The sequence below is a fragment of the Bos indicus genome, chromosome 13, assembly GCF_029378745.1.
Source record: "Bos indicus isolate NIAB-ARS_2022 breed Sahiwal x Tharparkar chromosome 13, NIAB-ARS_B.indTharparkar_mat_pri_1.0, whole genome shotgun sequence".
In the NCBI taxonomy this organism is placed as follows: Eukaryota; Metazoa; Chordata; class Mammalia; order Artiodactyla; family Bovidae; genus Bos; species Bos indicus.
In genome coordinates this window covers 75,844,889-75,865,965 of record NC_091772.1, presented here as the reverse complement: position 1 = coordinate 75,865,965, position 21,077 = coordinate 75,844,889, and the positions used below count along the sequence as shown (strand labels likewise).

The following is a 21,077-nucleotide window of genomic DNA, read 5'->3' as shown; positions in this document are numbered from 1 at the left end:
TGCATCATCTCCCCTTCCGAGCACCTCTTGTGTTGCCCTTTTTTCTCAACAACCAACCATGAAAGTTCCTTTTGGAGGATCCAGAGATCTGAAGAATGGAAACAAAATCCAGAGTAGTTGGAGAAACCTTGCTTTGCTCTCCCTACACAGGTGATTCAAGAGTGACATCATCCGAGTTGGCTGTTTTTGTTCTTGCTGTTACCTAAGGATTCCACAGCTCTGAGATCTGGTACCAGTTTATATAGCAGAATCTGGTTTCAGACATGTCTTTGATAGGAATTTCTCTTTTCTTGCCCATGGAGGTAGACATGTAAGATTGCTCCTTGGATAGTTTGCTGGAGTGTCCTGAGTGGGTTCACGTCAGTGGTGACGGAGAATGAAATCATACTTATTCGTTCACTTTCACGCATTAGACTTTTTCTGTAGGGAAGACTGTCCTGCCCCATCCATGATGTCATTGCATCAATGCCTTGTCAGTTTCCTGAAAGATAGCCCAGAACCTCTAGAGGCTCAAGGAAAGTGGTTCATTCATTGTGTGAGGAGAGTGCTCTGAAACCTCCAGTGGCCTTTCACGTCCTATTTTTGAAACCCAAGGTTATAAGAATGACGATTTTTCGGGTCCTTGCCCACCTTCCCTCTTTTCAGATTACATCGCCTCCATGAGCTAACAACACTTCTTAATCAGGTCATCAGTGGATTGGTGTGCTGCTTCATTTTTATCCACAGATCCAGCCCCCAGGTCAAGTAGACTGGAGTCCTCATCAAGCGAAACAACTGGTCTCATTTAGATGGGGATCGTTTTTTATGTATGAAGTTACTGGAAAATTAGGAAAGGGAAATGAATACATGGGATCGTAATATTCTTTCCTAACTGGGTATTTGTGTGATTTTGACTTGCAGAAGATCACAGTAGCAGAATGCATTGAGACTCAGAGTAAAGCCATGACGATGCTCACCATTGAACAGTTATCATACCTGCTCAAGTTCGCCATTCAGAAAATGAAACAGCCAGGGGTAAGAAGACACTTCCCCGAAAAAAAAAAAAAAAGACACTTCCCCTTGATACACGTGTTAATGAGAATGGTGGTTTTTGTTCTGTTAACATTTTTGTTCCTTGTAGTTACCTTGGCTTTTCAGACACGTGTGCTTCTTACTCTTTGGGTCTTGTGTGCCCAGATGCAAATCCCTGAAAATTTAACTGGACAGAGGCATTCAGTGAATTCTCTAAAGTGAACACTTTGTGTCCCTTAGGAGTTTAGTCAGAAAATGACATATGTTAGGAAGCTGGTGGGGATTTAAAATTCTTAGTGGTTGCAAAGTGAAACCTCAGACCACACTAGATAAGGGGGAGTTGTAAAAATTCCATTTCAGTGAGAGAGCTGAGTGCAACCCAGTTTATTTGTAATCAGGGTCTAATGATGGGGAGCCTTCAAGTAAAACTCAACCAGTGAGATTCCTGTAAAGGGTGAGGATTTGCTTAGTTTCTTTAAGTTTGAATTGGGATTTGATGGGCAGCCTTTGCCCTTAGGAAAATCGATGTGAAGGCAGGCCTGCCATGCTCAACTGGCAAGCTGTGTACTTTAAAATGGTTTCTCTCAAAGAGTCCCAGTTATCATAGCTGTCATTTTGTAGTTTTTTGCAACAGTTGTCAGAAAGATGGCAGTAACATACCTTGTTTTTAAAAATAATACTTTATGACAAGATTATCAACGTTAGGACATTTTTCCTACAGAAAGTTGGGTTCTTTTGTAGAGTTCTTTGGTAGATTTACATGAAGGCACCAGATGGGCTAGTGGTGACCCTTTATGAAACTCTTGAGACTTTGCTTTCTAAGTCAAAGGAATACATGGAAATACAGAATCTGAATGCTTTTAGTAGCCATTGTGGTTTAATTTCTTTAAAAATGTAGAAACTTTACTTTTGAGATTCTATTCTGAAATTGATATCATGATGGAAAAAGTTCAGAGCATGCCCGTTGGGTGTTGCTAAATTGGGAACCCCTTTCACAAAAACTCCATCAACGGAAGCAAAAGTATATAGCCTCATTAAAAAGAAAACACCAAACTTTGACAGGAAGAATTGATTTATTTAGATTTGTCAACTCTGTAGAATTATAAACCAAAAAGAAAAATCAAAGAAGGTGTTAATTTCTTACCTAAATTGTTTGTTACAAAATCAGGGCAGAAAGTTGCTGATTTTATGGAAACATCTTTTAAACTGACAAAGCCAAACTTATTCTGGATGAGAAAGAGCTCGGGTAACTGCAAATGGTAACCCATTCACATGCCTTGCTTGAGCACAATTTGGTCGTTAATTAAATCTTATCTGTAAGTGTGTGTGTGTCCGTAAAAATTGTATCTGTGTGTTCCTGGTCATAGTTACTTGACAAGGGATCAAACCTGGGCTCCTCGCGTTGAGAGTGCTGAATCCTAACCGCTGGGAATTCCCTATATATTTTTTTATTAATAAGTAAATAGTGCCCATTGACAAACCAGGCCTCACATTTTGAACTGATTCAAATAGGGCTTAAAAAAGTGGACTAAGATACAAAACCTTTACTCCAGGGCCCCAACCTCCAGGCCGCGGACTGGCACGCCTGTCAGATCAGCAGTGGCATTAGATTGGAAATAAAGTGCGCAATAATTGTAATACGCTTGAATCATCCCCAAACCATCACCTCACGCCCGTCCATGGAGAAATGGTCTTCTACAAAACACGTCTCTGGTGCCTAAAAGGCTGGGGACCGCTTTACGTAGTCCCTGTGTTGGAAGTAATTTGGCTCCTAAGAGGAGGAGCAAAATCTCACTAAGATTTCCACCCATGTGTAAAATATCTGTTGGCACTTAGAGGAACTTTTTGGCATGTCATCTCTGCTACTGCTGCTAAGTCGCTTCAGTCGTGTCTGACTCTGTGCGACCCCATAGACGGCAGCCCACCAGGCTCCCCCGTCCCTGGGATTCTCCAGGCAAGAACACTGGAGTGGGTTGCCATTTCCTTCTCCAATGCACGAAGGTGAAAAGTGAAGGTGAAGTCGTTCAGTCGTGTCCGACCCTCAGTGACCCCACGGACTGCAGCCTTCCAGGCTCCTTCGTCCATGGGATTTTCCAGGCAAGAGTACTGGAGTGGGGTGCCATTGCCTTCTCCGATGTCATCCCTAGGTGTAGCCAAATTTCACCGCCAGTCAATTTTAATTATGGGCATTTGCGATGTACTACAGATGAGCCTCCTTCAGAGTTGAGGTCTAAAGTAACTGATAGCCCATTGTTCTTGTCGATCTTAACTGAAGAGGCCTGGACCTGTTTTTGAGTTTACACTGAAAACAGAACAGATGACAAAACTGGAACACGGCTTGGCCCATGATTATTGATAACCAGGCAGAATTAGAAGGTAAACCACTTTGGAGCTTTTCAAGGGCCTGTTTTGTAGAAAGTTTTAGAACTGTATTTTCTGGAAAGATGTCTCCGTTGTGGAAGTACTGTGTAGGCGTTAATGCTTGCGGTCTTCCGTGGCAGTGACGGGTTTGTGTTTGTGTGTACGCGTCCTTTCTTTTACAGACAGATGCATTTCAGAAGCCTGTCCCCTTGGAGCAACATCCTGACTATGCAGAATACATCTTCCACCCCATGGACCTTTGTACATTGGAAAAGGTGGGCTTCCATCAGAGAGCCCACAGCTGTCGAGATGACTCGAGAGTCGCCCTCACTTGCCAGCCCTGTCTCAAGTTAGATGGCTCTTCTGTGTCTCCCCTGCGCCACTTTCATTTGGATGGAAGAATGCTCATTCCCCTAACGTCTTTGTAACATTGTCCCAAGGATTGCAGTGGGCGTTGAAACCCACTGCTTAGCGCCAAATAGTATTTCTGCTGGTGATTCTAGCCTTTTATCCGAGAAAGTTACAGCTTCTAAGCATTAGTGATTTGATTGATTTGGGGTTTACCCCTTCTCTTTCTTTTGGAGGTGTTAATGAGAGCAGCAGGAAGGAATCAGAGAAAATTAAGTATCTGGGAAAACCTTCATGTTAGCAGTAAACATGTGGCTTCTTAGATCTTGACTTACTTCACCGAGAAGGGTATTTCTGTAGTGCCTAACCCTGGTTTTCAAAGGTTTGAACTGAAATTCCATGCTGAAAATTACACTGGTAGCATTTTAGACTGTGTCTGTCATCTTGGTGCTGATTTTCAAATTTTTGGCACCAAAATATTCTTAAAGAAAAGCATGAATGAGGAGAAAACATTACTTTATATTGTGTGTATTGATGGACCCATTCCCCCAACCTCCAAACAGTAAATTCACCCTGCTTTCGAAAATTGCTTACACCCTTATGGTGTTAAAAAAAAAAAAAAAGACGTTCCAAAAAGATGAGATTAGAATCCTAATTTCACAAATTAATAGCTTTGGAACTCGGATTAGTTCTTTAACAATACTATACCTCAGTTTCTCTGTCTGTAAAATGGGGATAAGAATGGCTTCATTGAGTTTTCAATTATGAGGCTTATGGGAGACTGTACAATTAATAATAAATGTGTAAATATATAAAATACCCTGGTTCATTGGAAGAAGCTGCTTGATAAATGACAGTGCTATAAGATGAGAAGATTCAGGTTAGTGTGATGAATTCAGTGAATGCATTTTTATAGAGTTATAGATCTCAACTGTAATAGCATCTTGGGAAATGAGTAAAAGCATTAATTAATTTGGCAAATGACTGCTAAGAAAATTATGTGGGGACGCAGGTGTTACATGCTGTGGCTTATAGAGACTCACTGGTGATTATTTTCTGTGGCTTTTCTCCCCAGAATGCTAAAAAGAAAATGTATGGCTGCACAGAAGCCTTCCTGGCTGATGCAAAATGGATTTTGCACAACTGCATCATTTATAATGGGGGTGAGTGGCTTAGACGACTCTTAGAAAAGAGAGTATGCTGCGTGTGTTGCCTGTTCTCCTGCCTTTCATTAAAAAAAGAAATGAGGATCTTTTCTCATGCGTCAACCCAGAGCTGAAGAAACTTACGTGTAGATTGCTAATATGTGTGAATAGGGCACGGTGACTACATGCATTTTAGGGTATGAGCTGATGTCCACTGTTGCTTGTGACTATGTGATGCTTTTACCTGTCCTCTTAATTAAAAAAAAAACTTATTTATTTATCGTTGGTTGCGCTGGGTCTTTGCTGCTGCGTGTGGGCTTTCTCTAGTTGGAGGCTACTCTTCGTTGCCGTGCATGGGACTCTCATCTCGGTGGCTTCTCTTGTTGCAGAGAACAGGCTCTAAGTGCTCAGGCTTCAGTCATGGTGCGTGGGCTTAGGTGGTCCATGGCATGTGGAATCTGGGATTGAACCCGTGTCCCCTGCACGGGCACGCAGATTCTTAACCACTATATCATCAGGGAAGGCCTCCCTGTCCTTCTTAATGGAGGAATAATTATATAAAATAGAAAGCACAGGTTTTACAGGTACATTCCATGAATCTGACAAACGTGTTCCACCTCCGTAACTCCAACTGCAAATAAGACCCTGAAACAATTCTATCACCCCTATTATATCCCAGTTGCCGCTCTCCACTAAATCCACACTCCTCAAAAGGAATTACTGAGAATTAATTCTCCATATTCTAGAATTTGATATCAGTGGAGTCTTGACTGTGTGGACAGAGTATACTATTTTGGGGATTCCCTTCTGTTGTATGTATTATTGCTTTGTTTCTTACTGAGGGGTGATGTCAGTATTGTGTCAATATACAATTTATCCATTTCCTTTGTTGATGTTGATGGATATTTGTATTGTTTTCAGTTTTCGGCTATTATGAATAAAGCCCCCCTCGTGAACATTGTTACAGAAGTCTTTGTGTGGACATAGACTTTCATTTCTCTTGGATAAATACCCAAGAGTGGTATTGCTAGATCATTGAGTAGGTTTGTATTTAAATTATAAGAAATTTTACCAAATTGTTTCGTCAGTTGGTTGTATTATTTTACACTCCTTCCAGCAGTGTATGTGAGAGTTTTGTTGTGCTGTATCATTGCCAACATTTGATACTGTGTAGCCGTTCTTGAAGGCATGAAGTGTTATGCAGTGGCTGTTTTATTGGTCTCTAATGACTAGGTATTGAGTACCTTTTGTGTTTATTAGTCATTATGCATCTTTTGTTGGTAAAACGTCTATTCAGATGTTTTGTTCATTTCAAAAATTGAATTTTTTTTTGTTATTAAGTTTTAGGAGTTTTCTTTAGATTTTGTGTAAAGTTTTGTTAGTTACGTTTTTGTGGATTAAGCCTTCTGGACAGATTGGAGGAGACTTCCCATTAAGAATCTCTCCCGTGGGCACCTTTCCCATTGCCCTATCTTCTCCCATAATCCTCTCTGTCTGCCTTCTTGCCGGGTAGATCTTTAAGCGTGTCCTGCCTCATCCTGCTCCTCTAGTCCCCTGCTGAAACACTCCTCTCTCTTTGCCTTGATGATTTTTCCTTGTCCTTCAGTGACCTTTGTGACCTTTCCTTTGTGACCCAGACCGTATTACATACTTTTGTTAAGGGCTCTCAGTACTTGTTCTTCCGCATGACAGTATTTATCGCACTTTCTTGATGGTGCTTTTTAAATTTTGAGTTGCTCACCAGGGCATAAGGTCTTTAAGGGCCTATCTTGTTTCCTATAGCATAGACTGTTGTTAGCTGATGTTTGAAGAAGGAAATATGAGTGGATGACTATCTGCTTAAAGTACATATTTTGTATTACTAATGTGTTTGCAGGGCTGGGGACGCAGGGATGAGAGAAAGGTATGTATCTAGGCATTGGGAATTTGTGTAAAGGTTATAAAATCAAATACAGAGAAAGGCCAGTAAGATCATATAAACAAGTAAATGAAGCCAGGTAGCAGAAAAACAGTAGAATAAGCCAGGATGACCAGTGCGGGGAGCTGGAGACTGCAGACAACAGGGAACTCCTGCCCACTCTGGAGAGGTCGCCATTGGACACTCCAGTGGTTTATTGGATACAGAGTTTTCTGATGTGAGTTTTCAAACATGTCAGAAATCTAGGTATTTGTGTGTATGAAATCTTTTGCCACCAAATCTACAATTTCTGAAAACATACTGTTCAATACAACATGGCTTTTCGACCTTCTTGTTCTCTGGTTTAGTGCAAAGGTGAGGGATTTAAGAGTTAGACCAGGAGCCATAATCTCAGTTCATTAGCTCAGTGATCTCATATATGTGATGATTCCTGAACCTCGGTTTACTCTTAGGTGAAACGAGACCATTCATGCTTGCTTCCTAATAAGGCTTTTTTAAGGAGTTAATTTCATTGCACCAGGCACACTGGAGTTAGTCAACTAAATGTTTTCTTTTCCCTGGACTCTTCTTCGTAGTATTCCGTGGTGGCTCAGAGGGTAAAGCATCTGCCTGCAATGTAGGAGACCTGGGTTCGATCCCTGGGTCAGGAAGATCCCCTGGAGAAGGAAATGGCAACCCACTCCAGTACTCTTGCCTGGAAAATCCCATGGACAGAGAAGCCTGGTAGACTACAGTCCACAGGATCACAAAGAGTCGGACACAACTGAGCGACTTCACTTTCACTTTCACTTCTTGGGTTAGGGTCTGGGACAATGGGCAGAAGAAGGCTCCTTTATATATTTATTTATTTTCAGCTGTGCTGGGTCTTTGTTGCTGCGAGGGCTTTTCTCTGGTTGCACAGAGCAGGGGCTGCTCTCTGGTTGAGACGCGTGGGCTTCTCGTTGTGGCGACTTCTCTTGGTGCAGAGCATGGGCTCTAAGGTGCTCGGGCTCAGTGGTTGTGGTGCACGGGCTCAGTTACTCGTGTAATTTTCCTGGACCGGGGATCAAACCTGCATCCCCTGCATTGGCACGCGGACTCTTTATCACTGGACTGCTGGGGAAGTCAGAAGGCTCCTTTCCACTAATTTGGGCCTTGAAACTATAAAAGCATCTTTCAAATATTAACTTATGAACTGTTGGGAAACCACCACAAATTGTCATCTTTCAGGGAGTATCTCAGCACCAAAGGCTGGTTCCTGGGAAGAGTCATCTACACTGATGTTAGAAGCCAGACATGTCTTGTTTTTAACCTTTAAAGGGTTACTCCCAAGGGAAAGCAAGTGAAAAGGTTGTTAATAGAGGTATAAATCCTAAGGTGTTTCTGTGTTTCCATTTGAATTAATGCTATTGTCTTATTCCCTTAGGAAATCACAAATTGACACAAATTGCAAAAGTAGTCATCAAAATCTGTGAGCATGAGGTATGTGTTTCTCACTGTCCCCTTTTAAGTGTAACTGGAATGATGGGTTGGGTGATTGATGTTCCCATTGGTGGAATTGTCTGAGGGTAGTTGTGGAGATTTGAGAATTTGTTAACGCATAGACAGCGTCTTTTGTCTTTGAGGAAAGTAAAAGCAACAGAGCGGACCCTAGTACGTGATGAAATAACACCCTTACCTTATCTGTGATCTAAGAGAGAGGATTTTTTCAGCCTTGACTGGTGGTCAAGCACTGCATGTAGCGTAGAGTTTATGATTCTTTGCCCCACAGTCTGTGGCATTTCCCTGGGTCCTTTTTAGTCGTCTTTTTTTTTTTTGGTTATAGCACAATTTATATATTTCAAATGGACAAAAAAATTAGTATCATTTACAGTATCTTAAGATGAACTGCCTTTGAATGGGAGCTTTCTTTCCAGCACTTTGAGGTCTACAAGACGAATCTAGAAAATTTACTACTGTGGAAAATGAAGACTGCTTAAATCGATGGGGGCAGGGGAGGCCTGTGGTTTTTCTTTTTGATTAATTGCTGTAATGCTGTCCTTCAGGCGGCTGAGGGAGTTTCATATTTTCTTTAGACATCATTAGGCGCCGAAGCTCTTGCAGGACAACTTTGATGCTATACGAATTCTGCCATTTTGCTAGCACTGATAACGGCTCTTGGGTCCACCACTCCATTAGAACTATTAGCTCCATTCATGTTAGTTTTTGTTACAAATCTTACAAAGGGGGGTGCTTCTGGGTATTTAGGTCCCCATTCTATTTTAAGGCTGTATATTCGGTTTTCATAAATTGTCCAAGCCCGTGGTGGCTGCCATCTTGCGTTGCTGTTGCTCAAAGGCCGACCCCTTATTCCCTTTCAGACTTCTTGTGGCAGGTGTTTGCATTGACGTTATTTGCAGGAAATGTCCTGAATTTCTCCAAGAATGGCCTAGGTGTCCTGGAAAAATGCCCCCTAGTTTTGATGGTGTGGATGAAATGAACCTCCTGGGCTGGGCTCGGGCTGTTCCATGTGTGTGGGGAATGAACCAAGTTAGGACGCTGAGGTTCAGAAAGAGATGATGATGGCTTGGGCTAGGGGAATGCATCAAGGTTGGTGAGAAATAGTCCAATTAATGTCCAGGGTGTTCCCCACTGTGGCATTTAGTTTAGCTAACCTTACCTGCCAGTATCGTCATGTATTTCTTGAGGACTTGCAGATATAAGGCCCCTGGGAGTGACGCATTCTAACACCTTTTTGCTTTACAGATGAATGAAATTGAAGTTTGTCCAGAGTGTTATCTAGCTGCCTGCCAAAAACGAGATAACTGGTTTTGTGAGCCTTGTGTAAGTTGGGTTTCCTTTTCTATCTTTGTTCTCTGAACTCTCTGCCTTGGATGACCCAGGACAGCTTTCATCAGGTGGCTTACTGGATGGAACTGTGGATGATGTTTTTAGATAATTTTCTTGCTGATATAGTTATAGTCAGAAAGGGAGTAATTCAGGTGGGATAAACCTCTTTGGCTAAAAGTTCAAAGCATCATCATTGACGGGGTCTGTTGGTCCTTGAAAACAGCAGGATGCAGAGTGAAAGAAAAACTCATCAGAGGGAAGACACACCAACGTCATGCAGACAGTGAGCCAGTAGTGGTGAATGAGTATGTTACTTACGAATCACCCGGGTCTATTTTAAGAGGTTTGGAAATCCCTTCTAGGATTAACTCCATGATCTCGCCAAACCATGGTTCTTTTTTTTTCCCCTTTCTTTAAGATTTGATCAACGATTTAATCAACACTGACATAGTCAGAGCTCAGGGAAGAGCAGGAAAATACAGGGTGGTCTGGATTCCCCCCCCCCCTTTTTTTTTTAAATCTGTTTTTAATTGGAAGATAATTGCTTTACATTGTTGTGTTGGTTTCTGCCATACACCAACATGAGTCAATCATAGGCATACTTAGTCTCCTCGCTCTTGAACCCCCCTCCCACCTCACACCCCATTCCACCCCTCTAGGTTGTCACAGAACACCAGGTTGAGCTCCCCTGTGTTCCATATGTAAAATCCACTAGCTGTCTATTTTACATATGAAACCATGGTTCTTGAGGATGGGATGGGGGTAGGGAGAGAACGTCAGTCACCCTCGTTGTCCCCAGGGATCTACATTTTCCAAACTGGTGCTTTGTAGAGAGAGGTGTGTTTTGGGGTGGGCTGGGAGTATGGGGGTGGGGGTAGAGGGAATTGGGCAGCAAGACTTGTCATTAGAGTTGAGAATCAAAGCATAGTTGAGAGCTTTTCCTGCCTTTGGAGATGAATATCTGAATAGTTAGGCTCTGAGTAGCACTTGATGAAGAATAAAGGTATGTAGTGCTGCCTGTTACTCTGTGCTCGGTGTCATGTGCATTTAACCCTCCAACTTAACGGAGAGTTGTAGGTATTATTGTCCCCGTGTTGCCCAGAAAGGGTCGGTCTCCTGCTCACTGCCATCCAGATGGTAGTGGCACAGCCAGGATTCAAGCCTGGATTTGTCAGCGCTGACTTCTTCTCAGTTTCCCCGTTTAACTGCCAGCCTTGCCCAGGCTTACTGGCCACGCATCTGGGGACTGCTGCTTGGGGAGACAGACCCTGTTTGAAACTGTCCTCTTTCACTTTGTGGCCTGTCTCACCGCTCCCTTGCCTGAACCTCACCTACTGAGCTTTATATATGGTTCTTGCTGTCGAATACGTACAAACTCGGGATTTTGTTTTTCTTTTCCTAGAGCAATCCACATCCTTTGGTTTGGGCAAAACTGAAGGGGTTTCCATTCTGGCCTGCGAAAGCTCTGAGGGATAAAGATGGGCAGGTGGATGCCCGTTTCTTTGGACAACACGACAGGTGGGAGTTAAACACGGGCTTCAAATGCGTAGCTCCGAGGGAGCCTTTGATCCTGCCAGTGAATGTGAGAAGGGGCGGGGGGCACGACTATTATTTGATTGTCATGATACCCACCGATGATCTTGTACTTTAAAAATACTGGCCTGGGCTGTGTTAAGCCTGATTGTGCACCGGCTTCCGTTTTTATCAGGTAGGTTGGAAAGGATCTTGCTTTCGTGATTTTGTGGATGTAGCCAGCATGGGCATAGGTTCCACGGCTGTTTTAAGCTCTGCTGTTCTCTTTTCTTTTTCTCCCCCCTGCAGTAAATTAAATCACCGCACAAATTGCTTTTCAAAATAATGCTTTCAGGGATCAGAAACATTTCCCCAGATCGCTGGTAAATGAATCTCCCATCGTCATGTGGGGTGGTCCCCTCCTGTTCCTTTTTCTGTGGAGCTAAAATGGGAAACTAGAAGGGGTTGCTGTTTTGACAGGTAGGAGCCCTCCTTCCTAGCCTTCCTGCCCTCCCCCTACTAGCGATGCGAATTATTCTAGCTAGATGTGAATTACTCTAGCTAATAGCAGCTCTCTGCAGAGCGCAGCCCCCCCACCTGCTTCAAAACAACAGGTAGACGGAGATGAGCAGCGGTTAATATCTCCAGCTCTCTTTCAGCAAGTTATGTTGTGATTAAATGAGGCAAACCGCGCCCCCCCTCACCCCCAGAGCCCTAGCAGGCAGGCTGGGAAAGTGTTTGTGTGTGTGTATATTTAAAAGACATATTTTGAAAATTATACCCACCCACAGAACATACAGAAAATACAGTTTATCATTTGAAACAACAGCAGACTCTGAAATAATTGCTCCTTGTAAAATTTTGCTTGTCATCTTGGGGGAAAAAAAACGAATTTCAAAGTAATCTGCAAAGTCACTTATCAGGAATCCAAGCAGTGCATTGATAGGAAACAAGATGGAAATTAGTGGAGATGGTTCTGGGTTTGATAGCAAGTATTATATTTTGATCTTGACCATTTTTTGTTGGGAAGCTTTCTGAAATTCCCTTATTCGTTCATTCATTCAAAGAAACATGTTTTCAGTGTGTGCTGTGTGCCAGGCCAAGTGCATGCTCCTGTGGCAGCTGACATTAAGTGCTTTTTTTAATAGAAGCTGCTTTTATCCCCATTTCACTGATAGGAAAACCAAGGTCCAGAATTAGAAAGTAGCTCAGCTGTGTGCCGTGTTGCCTCTCAAGACATAGCCTCCTAGAGGCTTCCTGTCACTAAGCAAATAGGATATCCCTTTCAATATTTCCTGGGTCTCCTTTAAGAAAAAGAAACCCTTTTCTGAAATCATTTGTAAAATAACTTCATGGAACTTAGGACACCAATGCCGGACAAAAATGGGAGAGGGTACAGCCCCGGTGACTGTGGCTGGTCAGCTCCTGGGGGTGCAGGGTACCGGTCAGATGCGTCTCCCCAGCATCCCTCCAGGTAGGGGCTCATCTTCCACCCCACCAACAGAGTGGAGGCTGGCCCAGCGAAGGGGCGTCAGCTGTCGGGGCCGCCTGGAGCTCCCCGCTGCTCCTCAGAACCCCATTTTGGTCCGGACTCCTGCCCACTTGGCTGAAAGCCCCGGAGGCCCCGCAGACGCTGGCCCTGGGGCATCTGGCTCCTGCCCAGCCCCCGTTCTGCCTGGCTGTACCTTTGTTTCCGCGGGCCTCTGCAGAATGACAGCATGAGTGGGAGCGGATGAGAAGCGGGTGGTTTCCAGCACTCGGAGGGTGCGGGTGGGTATTTTGAGGGGTTCCATGTTCATATGCATCGTGGCCTAGCATCACCAAGAGCTGTGAGCTGTGGGCAGCCAGCCTGTGCCCAGCCAGCCTGTGCCCTGCCAGCCTGTGCCCTGGACTCTGCCCCATGGCCAGGCTTTGTTTCTCCTTGGTGGTTTTCTCTTAAAAAATAGGAAGGAGATGCTCTTAACATTTGGGTAAAAGAGAAGATAAAAAGTTTCTATTTTCTACTTTAAAATTTTGGAAGACTTGGTGTTGGGTCCAAATTCCCAAGGCACTTTGATAGCACCTGAGTAGGGGGTCCTTGCATTAGACTGGGTGTGAGTTTCCCACCTGCTCTCCCCACTAAGTCCACGTTGCTCCCCGTGGCTTTGTACCTGACTTGAGTTTATGGTCTATGAAATCCCTGAGGTCTCCTTGGAAACGCTTATTCCTACCAGATTCCCATCTATCCGCTGGGTTGAGGCTAGGGGCATCAGGTATCGCAAAGGCACACCCCGCCTGAACGCTCGTATATCCACTTTTGCCTTCCCCAGAGCATGGTGGTTTTGTTTCTGTCTCCTGCCTGCCTTCACTTGGGTGGCTGATTCCAGAAAAGCAGCTCACGTTCTAGTGGATTTCTGCAGAGCACACTAGGATGTGAAGGTTGATGGTAGGAAGATAGAACTAGCCTGAATCAAGAGTTGAAGGGCTCATACCCCAAGGGTAATAGGCTGTTTTCCCATTTTTTCCATGTGAATTATCTCACGTTCAGAACCATGCACCCCTTTTAGGGCTGTGGTTTTCTAACCTTTCCTTCTAGTCCCATGGAGAATCACAGTTTTAAAAGAGAAAAGAAACGTCTTTATGTCTGAGTGCATGAGAGTGAGATTTGGGGAATAATTATCTTCTCGGAGGTGTGGTCTGGGATCCAGACTGTTTTCTTACTCTCTACCAACCCAGAGGCAAAGGGGATTTATTATTTTTTTAATGGATTAAACTGACTAAGCTATTGAGCCTTTTAATGTAGCTGAGTGTCTTGTTCACATTCTGTCCTTGTGACAGAACATGTCTGTTAAGTGGATTGTTAATTAACCATTCAAACCAAGTCATTTTTAAAAAATGGAATACGTGTTTAAGAATCTTGGTAATTCCACCAGGATACTTTGGTTTGCATTAAGGAAAAAAAGAAAAAACACCATTCTGGAAACAACCCAGGTGGCCATCGAGCGATGAATGGATGGAGTAAATGTGGTCTCTGCACACAGTGGATACTGTTCTGCCTTAAGAAAGATGAAGCATCACGGCTGTACCAGAAGGACTTTGAGCAAAGTGGAATAAGCCAGTTCCACGAATACTGCATGATTCCCTTTGTAGGAGGTATCTGAGATAGTCAGGTTCAGGGGCTGGGGACTGGGGAAAAAGGGAGACTACTGATTAACAGATACAAAGTTTCAATTAAACAACCTGAATAAGCTTTAGAGAGCTGCAGTACCAGCATGTACCTACAGCTAACTGTTGAAAAAATGTTGCCTGCTCTATCAGTAGGCAAAGGATGGTACTGCCATCAAGCCAGTACAGACTCCCAGATGATGAACCCTGAGGGAGCTTAGGATGGAGACAAATGGGTACCCAGCTGCCAAGCGCTCAGCCACTGCAGCCGACCCCCAGTGGTGCACCCTGAGGGGACTCAGGCTGAGAAAGCCCCAGATAGCTAAGCTGCATGTCAGAGGAAAGATTTCAGTGAACCCAGACTCTTGCATCTTCCCAGACTGAGAAAAATGCTGAATTCCTTAACACGAGATATCTGGTTTTTCTTTAATAGGAAGCTTTTGAAGTTCTGGCTACCTGGTCTTTGTTACAAAAAATCTCCTGTATATGCTGACTCCTCCCTTGCCTCTTTGGAGCAGTCTCTCAGTGTGATCTGAGAGGCTGCGTCCTGGGCTAAAGTCCTCAGTTTTGTCCGCCAAATAAAACATAATTCTCAGCTTTTAGGCTGTGCTGTTTTTCCGTTGACACAGCAGTAATGTATGATACACTTGTTAGGAGAGTACATTTGTCAAGAGGGCAGATCTCAACTTAAGCGTTCTTGCACAATCAAATTTGTAAAAAAAAAAAAAAAAAAAACTTAAAAATCTTGGGAATGACCAAGGCTGATTTAAACTCCCTTTCTCTTTTGTGCTCCCAGGGCCTGGGTTCCAATAAATAATTGCTACCTCATGTCTAAAGAAATTCCTTTTTCTGTGAAAAAGACTAAAAGCATCTTCAACAGTGCAATGCAAGAGATGGAGGTTTACGTGGAGAATATCCGCCGGAAGTTTGGGGTTTTTAATTACTCTCCATTCAGGACACCCTACACGCCCAACAGCCAGTACCAAATGCTGCTCGACCCCTCCAACCCCGGTGCTGGTGCCGCCAAGATGGACAAGCAGGAGAAGGTCAAGCTCAGCTTTGACATGACGGCGTCGCCCAAGATCCTGATGAGCAAGCCGATGCTGAGCGGGGGCGCAGGCCGCAGGATCTCCTTGTCCGACATGCCGCGCTCCCCCATGAGTACAAACTCCTCCGTGCACACGGGCTCCGATGTGGAGCAGGATGCTGAGAAGAAGGCCACATCCAGCCACTTCAGTGCCAGTGAAGAGTCCATGGACTTCCTGGACAAGAGCACAGGTCAGCCCCGGGGAGAGAGGGTGCAGGGGGTCCCTGCGACACAGGGGTTCTCATCTGGGGGACACCTGTCTGGCCCTGACTACCTGGTGAGCATCACGGAGTCAGAGGGAGCTGGGTAGGGGGATCTCATCCCAGTGGAGCCGATTTTAAATTTTAAGTGCGTAAACCCACTGGGATTCTTGCTGTCGTCGTTCAGTCGCTACGTCGTGTCTGCCCCTTTGTGACCCCGTGGACTGCAGCACGGCCCCACAAATGAGAAAAGCGTTCCCCAAAGGCCAGCTGGAGGTCATTCCTAGAAGTGGGCAGAGGTGGCCAAAAATCCTTCAGAGTTCGGTTCAAATGCCTCGGAGATGAATCACAACTTCCTGCAATCGTTTTTTTCTTTCTCAAGAATTTTATTTTAATGGAAACAGTATTTTTCTATCAAAACCAGATACTCGCATTACTGAAGGCTCAAATATTAGAGTAACATGTAAGGGAAACAAGAATATTCTCTCCCCAGAGAGAGCAGAGGACTCCCACTCCTTGAATGGTCCCAGTCCACTCCTCCCCGCGCCCCACTCGGGTTAACAGTCATGTTGCATCTTGCAGCCTGGCTGCTGTAGCAGAGGTGAAGGAGGAGGATGCTGGTCTCGGATCAGGTCCCAGCTCTGTCATTTACTAGCTCTGTGGCTTTAGGCAAGGTGCCTCACCCTCCCATGCCTTGGTTTCCTCTCCTGTAACACAGCCATAATGATAGGCCCTGCCTCAGTGTTTCTTGTGAGGATTAATGAGCCGATATACATAAGGGGTTTAGAGTAGTACCTAAGATAATAAGTGCTACAAAAATGTTGGCTGCTCTATTATTTATTCTGGTAGTCACTCATTCCGTGCTGATACGGATCCGGAGAGGTGTTGCAAAGGAGGGGTGCTGGCTGAGTTACAAAAGCCAGGATGACTTAAATTGAATTCTTTTCTATCCAGACATAATTCAGTTGCATGTTAAAAACCTATGAGGGGGCTTCCCAGGTGGTCCACTGGCTGGGACTCTGAGCTCCCAATGCAGGGGACCCAGGTTTGATCCCTGGTCAGGGAACTAGATCCCACATGCCGCAACTGAGACCTGGTGCAGCGAAATAAATAAATATTAAAAAAAAAAAAACCCTGTGAGAACTTTATGGTTTCCTCAAGGAAATGGGTTTACTGTCATTTTTCTTGAAACGGGGCCTTTACTGTTTGCTCTTTCTTGTTCTCTGAGAGGCATAGGTAAAAAAACAAAGCTTTACACTGAACGTGATGATGGACGCAGGCAGCCTGCAGGCTCTGGGCTGAGGAGACTGTTGGTGAACCTCAGGCACATGCCCCATTCTCAAGGGTTTCAGCCCATGGTTGCTGCCCAGAAGTGTGGACTTAGGGTTTTCACGTTTTAACATTCTTACAGAGAAATGGGGAATCTGCGTTTTTATGTAGACTCTCCAGTTATGAAAGTGCAGCTCAAACTGTCTTAAGATATTTGCCAGAATGAATAAAGCACATCCACAGGTTGAACCACCAGTATTTAGACTTCTGGCCAGAGAATTACCCTTGGATAGCCTTTCAGATCAGCCCTCTTCCTACCTCCCTCCTTTCCTCTTTCCCTTCTTTCCTTCACGGAGAACTCTTTAGGGAGCAGGCATCAGGAATTTCCTGGTGGTCCAGTGGTTAGGACTGCAAGGTCTTCCTGCTGGGGCCTGGGTTCGATCCCTTGTTGGGGAACTAAGATTCCACAAGCTGCATGGCACCCCCCTCCCGCCCCCCAAAAAGAGGAGCAGGCATCGGTTAAGAGAACATCAATATCCCCAGAAGATAAATGATGAAGCCTTAGTCAATGGGGAACTCAGAAGATTTCCACTCATTTTGGTTCACGCTGTGGCTTCTTTCTGGGTAGCTGCTTATTTTCAAGTACTGCTTGTAGCTGCTCTGAATGGCTCTAGGTGGAGCAGAGTTCATCACCAGCGGCTTTTGATTCTTCAGAGTAAAGGCCGCAGTAGGTTCTGATCCAGCCACGTGGTTGACGGATTCAAGGTTGAGTTAAGAGCTTTGTTCTGGGATGACATAACTTCTGTTGACATAGCTTCAGAGAAAAGCTTGCCCTTTGCCCCCTTGTTTCTGACCAGAGTCCTTAAAGGCTTACTTTTATTCTATGACATGATTTCATTTAAGCCAAGTTAACAACATATGGTGTATAACCACACAAGCTCCTCAGCCTCTGAGTTCCTATTGAAATCCTACTGCTTGAGAAACTGTTTTAATGGGCAGCAATCCCATGAATCACTGTTGCCTGAACTTTTCATATCTGAAGTTATTGATATTTCTCCTGGCAATCTTGATTCCGGCTTGTGCTTCTTCCAGCCCAACATTTCTCATGATGTGCTCTACATATAAGTTAAATAAGCAGGGTGACAATATACAGCCCTGATGTACTCCTTTTCCTATTTGGAACCAGTCTGTTGTTCCATGTCCAGTTCTAAATGTTGCTTTCTGACCTGAATACAGGTTTCTCAAGAGGCAGGTCAGGTGGTCTGGTATTCTCATCTCTTTCAGAATTTTCCACAGTTTATTGTGATCCACACAGTCAAAGGCTTTGGCATAGTCATAAAGCAGAAATAGATGTTTTTCTGGAACTCTCTTGCTTTTTCCATGATCCAGAGGATGTTGGCACTTTGATCTCTGGTTCCTCTGCCTTTTCTAAAACCAGCTTGAACATCTGGAAGTTCATGGTTCATGTATTGCTGAAGCCTGGCTTGGAGAATTTTGAGCATTATTTTACTAGCATGTGAGATGAGTGCAATTGTGTGGTTGTTTGAGCATTCTTTGGCATTGCCTTTCTTTGGGATTGGAATGAAAACTGACCTTTTCCAGTCCTGTGGCGACTGCTGAGTTTTCCAAATTTGCTGGCATATTGAGTGCAGCATGTTCACAGCATCATCTTTCAGGATTTGGAATAGCTCAACTGGAATTCCATCACCTCCACTAGCTTTGTTCGTAGTGATGCTTGTAAGGCCCACTTGACTTCACATTCCAGGATGTCTGGCTCTAGGTGAGTGATCACACCATCGTGATTATCTGGGTCATGAAGCTCTTTTTTGTACAGTTCTTCTGTGTATTCTTGCCATCTTTTCTTAACATCTTCTGCTTCTGTTAGGTCCATACCATTTCTGTCCTTTATCGAGTCCATCTTTGCATGAAATGTTCCCTTTGTATCTCTAATTTTCTTGAAGAGATCTCTAGTCTTTTCCATTCTATTGTTTTCGTCTATTTCTTTGCATTGATCACTGAGGAAGGCTTTCTTATCTCTCCTTGCTATTCTTTGGAGCTCTGCATTCAAATGGGAACATCTTTCCTTTTCTCCTTTGCTTTTCGTTTCTCTTCTTTTCACAGCTATTTGTAAGGCCTCCTCAGACAGCCATTTTGCTTTTTTGCATTTCTTTTCCATGGGGATGGTCTTGATCCCTGTGTCCTGTACAATGTCACGTACGTCCGTCCATCTTGATGCTTTTGAACTGTGGTGTTGGAGAAGACTCTTGAGAGTCCCTTGGACTGCAAGGAGATCCAACCAGTCCATCCTTAAGGAGACCAGTCCTGGGTGTTCGTTGGAAGGACTGATACTGAGGCTGAAACTCCAATACTTTGGCCACTTCATGCACAGAGTTGACTCATTGAAAAAGACCCTGATGCTGGGAGGGATTGGGGGCAGGAGGAGCAGGGGACGACAGAGGATGAGATGGGTGGATGGCATCACTGACTCGATGCACATGAGTTTGGGTGAACTCCAGGAGTTGGTGATGGACAGGGAGGCCTGGTGTGCTGCGATTCATGGGGTCGCAAAGAGTCGGACACGACTGAGCAACTGAACTGAACTGAACTTTTTATCACCCATGATTTTTTTGTTTATAGTGTGCATACCACCTGTTTTATTACATTCTTACATATTAGATCCACAATTTAGCTTCATGTAAAGCTAAATAAAATACACAAGCTCATGTGTTTAAATTGCTTGTTTTTTTTTTTTTCCCCCCTAATGTACATGAAATTAGCACATAGCTTGTAAAGTAAAACATGTTGGTCCGTGAACCACTGTGGATGTTTTTACACCATATTTCAGGAAACACAGTTGAGAGGAGTATGAGGAACACATATTGTGGGTTTACTTAAACTTCTCTCATCCCTCGAGAGGGGCAGAGGTTGAAATGATGCCAGAATTCCTGACAAAGTTTCTCATTATTTGAGTGACTTTTGAGATGGTGAGTTAGCAGATGCCCCATTTCAGTAGAATTTAAAATCTGTTTCACGAAACATAATCTGTTTGCTAGTATGTGTCTGAGTTATTTTGCTGATCATTAGTTAGGCAGCCAGTGAGTAGTGTAGGAAGAGAAGGTATTTATTAAAAATCTTTTTAGTTTTAGAAACTGTCCCCTTTCTGGAGCCAAATGGTAAATATTTTAGGCTTTGTAGGTCTCTTGTCACAACTCTGCAATTATTCAACACCTTGTTTGTGTTACTAAAATAGCCATAGGCAGTAAGTATGTGACTGGGATACTGAAATTTGAATTCTATATGATTGTTATGTTTTCAGGAGCTATGAATCCTTTTTTTCTCCCCTAAACCACTTAAAAGTGGTAAATACCCCTCTTGGCTTCCCAAGTGACTCAGCAGTAATGAATCTGCCCGCCAATGCAGGACACACAGGTTCGATCCCTGGGTCGGGAAGATCCCCAGGAGAAGGAAATGGCTACCCACTCCAGTATTCTTGCCTGAGAAATCCCATGGACAGAGGAGCCTGGCGAGCTACAGTCCATGGGGTCAAAAAGAGTTGGACACGACTTGGTGATGAAACAAGAACAGCACCCTTCTTAGCTTGCAGGCAACATGGGTTGGTTTGCCAATATGTGGTGCCAACTAAGAGAAGAGAGACTCTGAGTCACTCTCCTCCTTTTACAGAAGGCAGGTTGAGGCCTCAGAAGAATGAGGGAGTTCCACAGCCAGATTCTGAGACTGGCTTTCTTTGCCCTGCATGCCACTGCCCTCTGCTGTTGGCAGTGATAATAGCATTTAGTGGAAGAAGACATGGGATATTTGTTGAAATGCCCCCACACAATCATTGAGAATATAAGTGAGACAAGACTGTGTTTTATCTAACATTGTATTAAAATAGTAGCTTGTCATAGGATTGCAAAACCTTCTTTGTTTCAGCAGGGAAAAATTGACAGTCTGCAGCATAAACGTACACATTGAAATAAGTTATTAGATAAAAATTCCATGAGAGTTTAGAAACCCTCCTTTTGTTTAGGGCATTGAGGAGCTCAGAATCTTGTGTCTGTAATCCTCAGGGCTGGTTTTAGTCTTCGAGGAGCACTTCGGTCAGCCAGAAGCTGTTCACTCCTGGAATCTTGTCATGTTACGGGTCAGAGTAGTTTATATTCTCCATGCTTTGTCTGCTTCCTCTATCTAGACCTCCTGGCCAGAATTGATGCCTTGCCAGTATTTTGCTTGCAGGATCCTGTTGCATTTTATATGCATATTGAAATTATACA

The 21,077-nt window shown here is 44.0% G+C and overlaps 1 protein-coding gene and 1 pseudogene across 25 annotated transcripts in view; one reads left to right on the top strand and one right to left on the bottom strand.

Moving 5' to 3' along the window:
• Window positions 1-21,077, top strand: part of ZMYND8 (zinc finger MYND-type containing 8) — a 125,065-nt gene that overhangs the window by 50,666 nt on the left and 53,322 nt on the right. For 23 of the 25 annotated variants that reach the window (XM_070801821.1, XM_070801818.1, XM_019972533.2 and 20 more), the window contains 7 exons: window positions 901-1,014; window positions 3,555-3,647; window positions 4,796-4,883; window positions 8,189-8,244; window positions 9,508-9,585; window positions 10,994-11,109; window positions 15,044-15,525. In XM_070801821.1, coding sequence (XP_070657922.1) covers window positions 901-1,014; window positions 3,555-3,647; window positions 4,796-4,883; window positions 8,189-8,244; window positions 9,508-9,585; window positions 10,994-11,109; window positions 15,044-15,525 — 1,027 coding nt within the window. The remainder of the gene's footprint in view (window positions 1-900; window positions 1,015-3,554; window positions 3,648-4,795; window positions 4,884-8,188; window positions 8,245-9,507; window positions 9,586-10,993; window positions 11,110-15,043; window positions 15,526-21,077) is intronic. The other 2 variants (XM_070801819.1, XM_070801815.1) reach the window with 1 other exon arrangement.
• LOC109567567 (ubiquitin-conjugating enzyme E2 variant 1 pseudogene) lies at window positions 8,760-9,437 on the bottom strand (annotated as a pseudogene).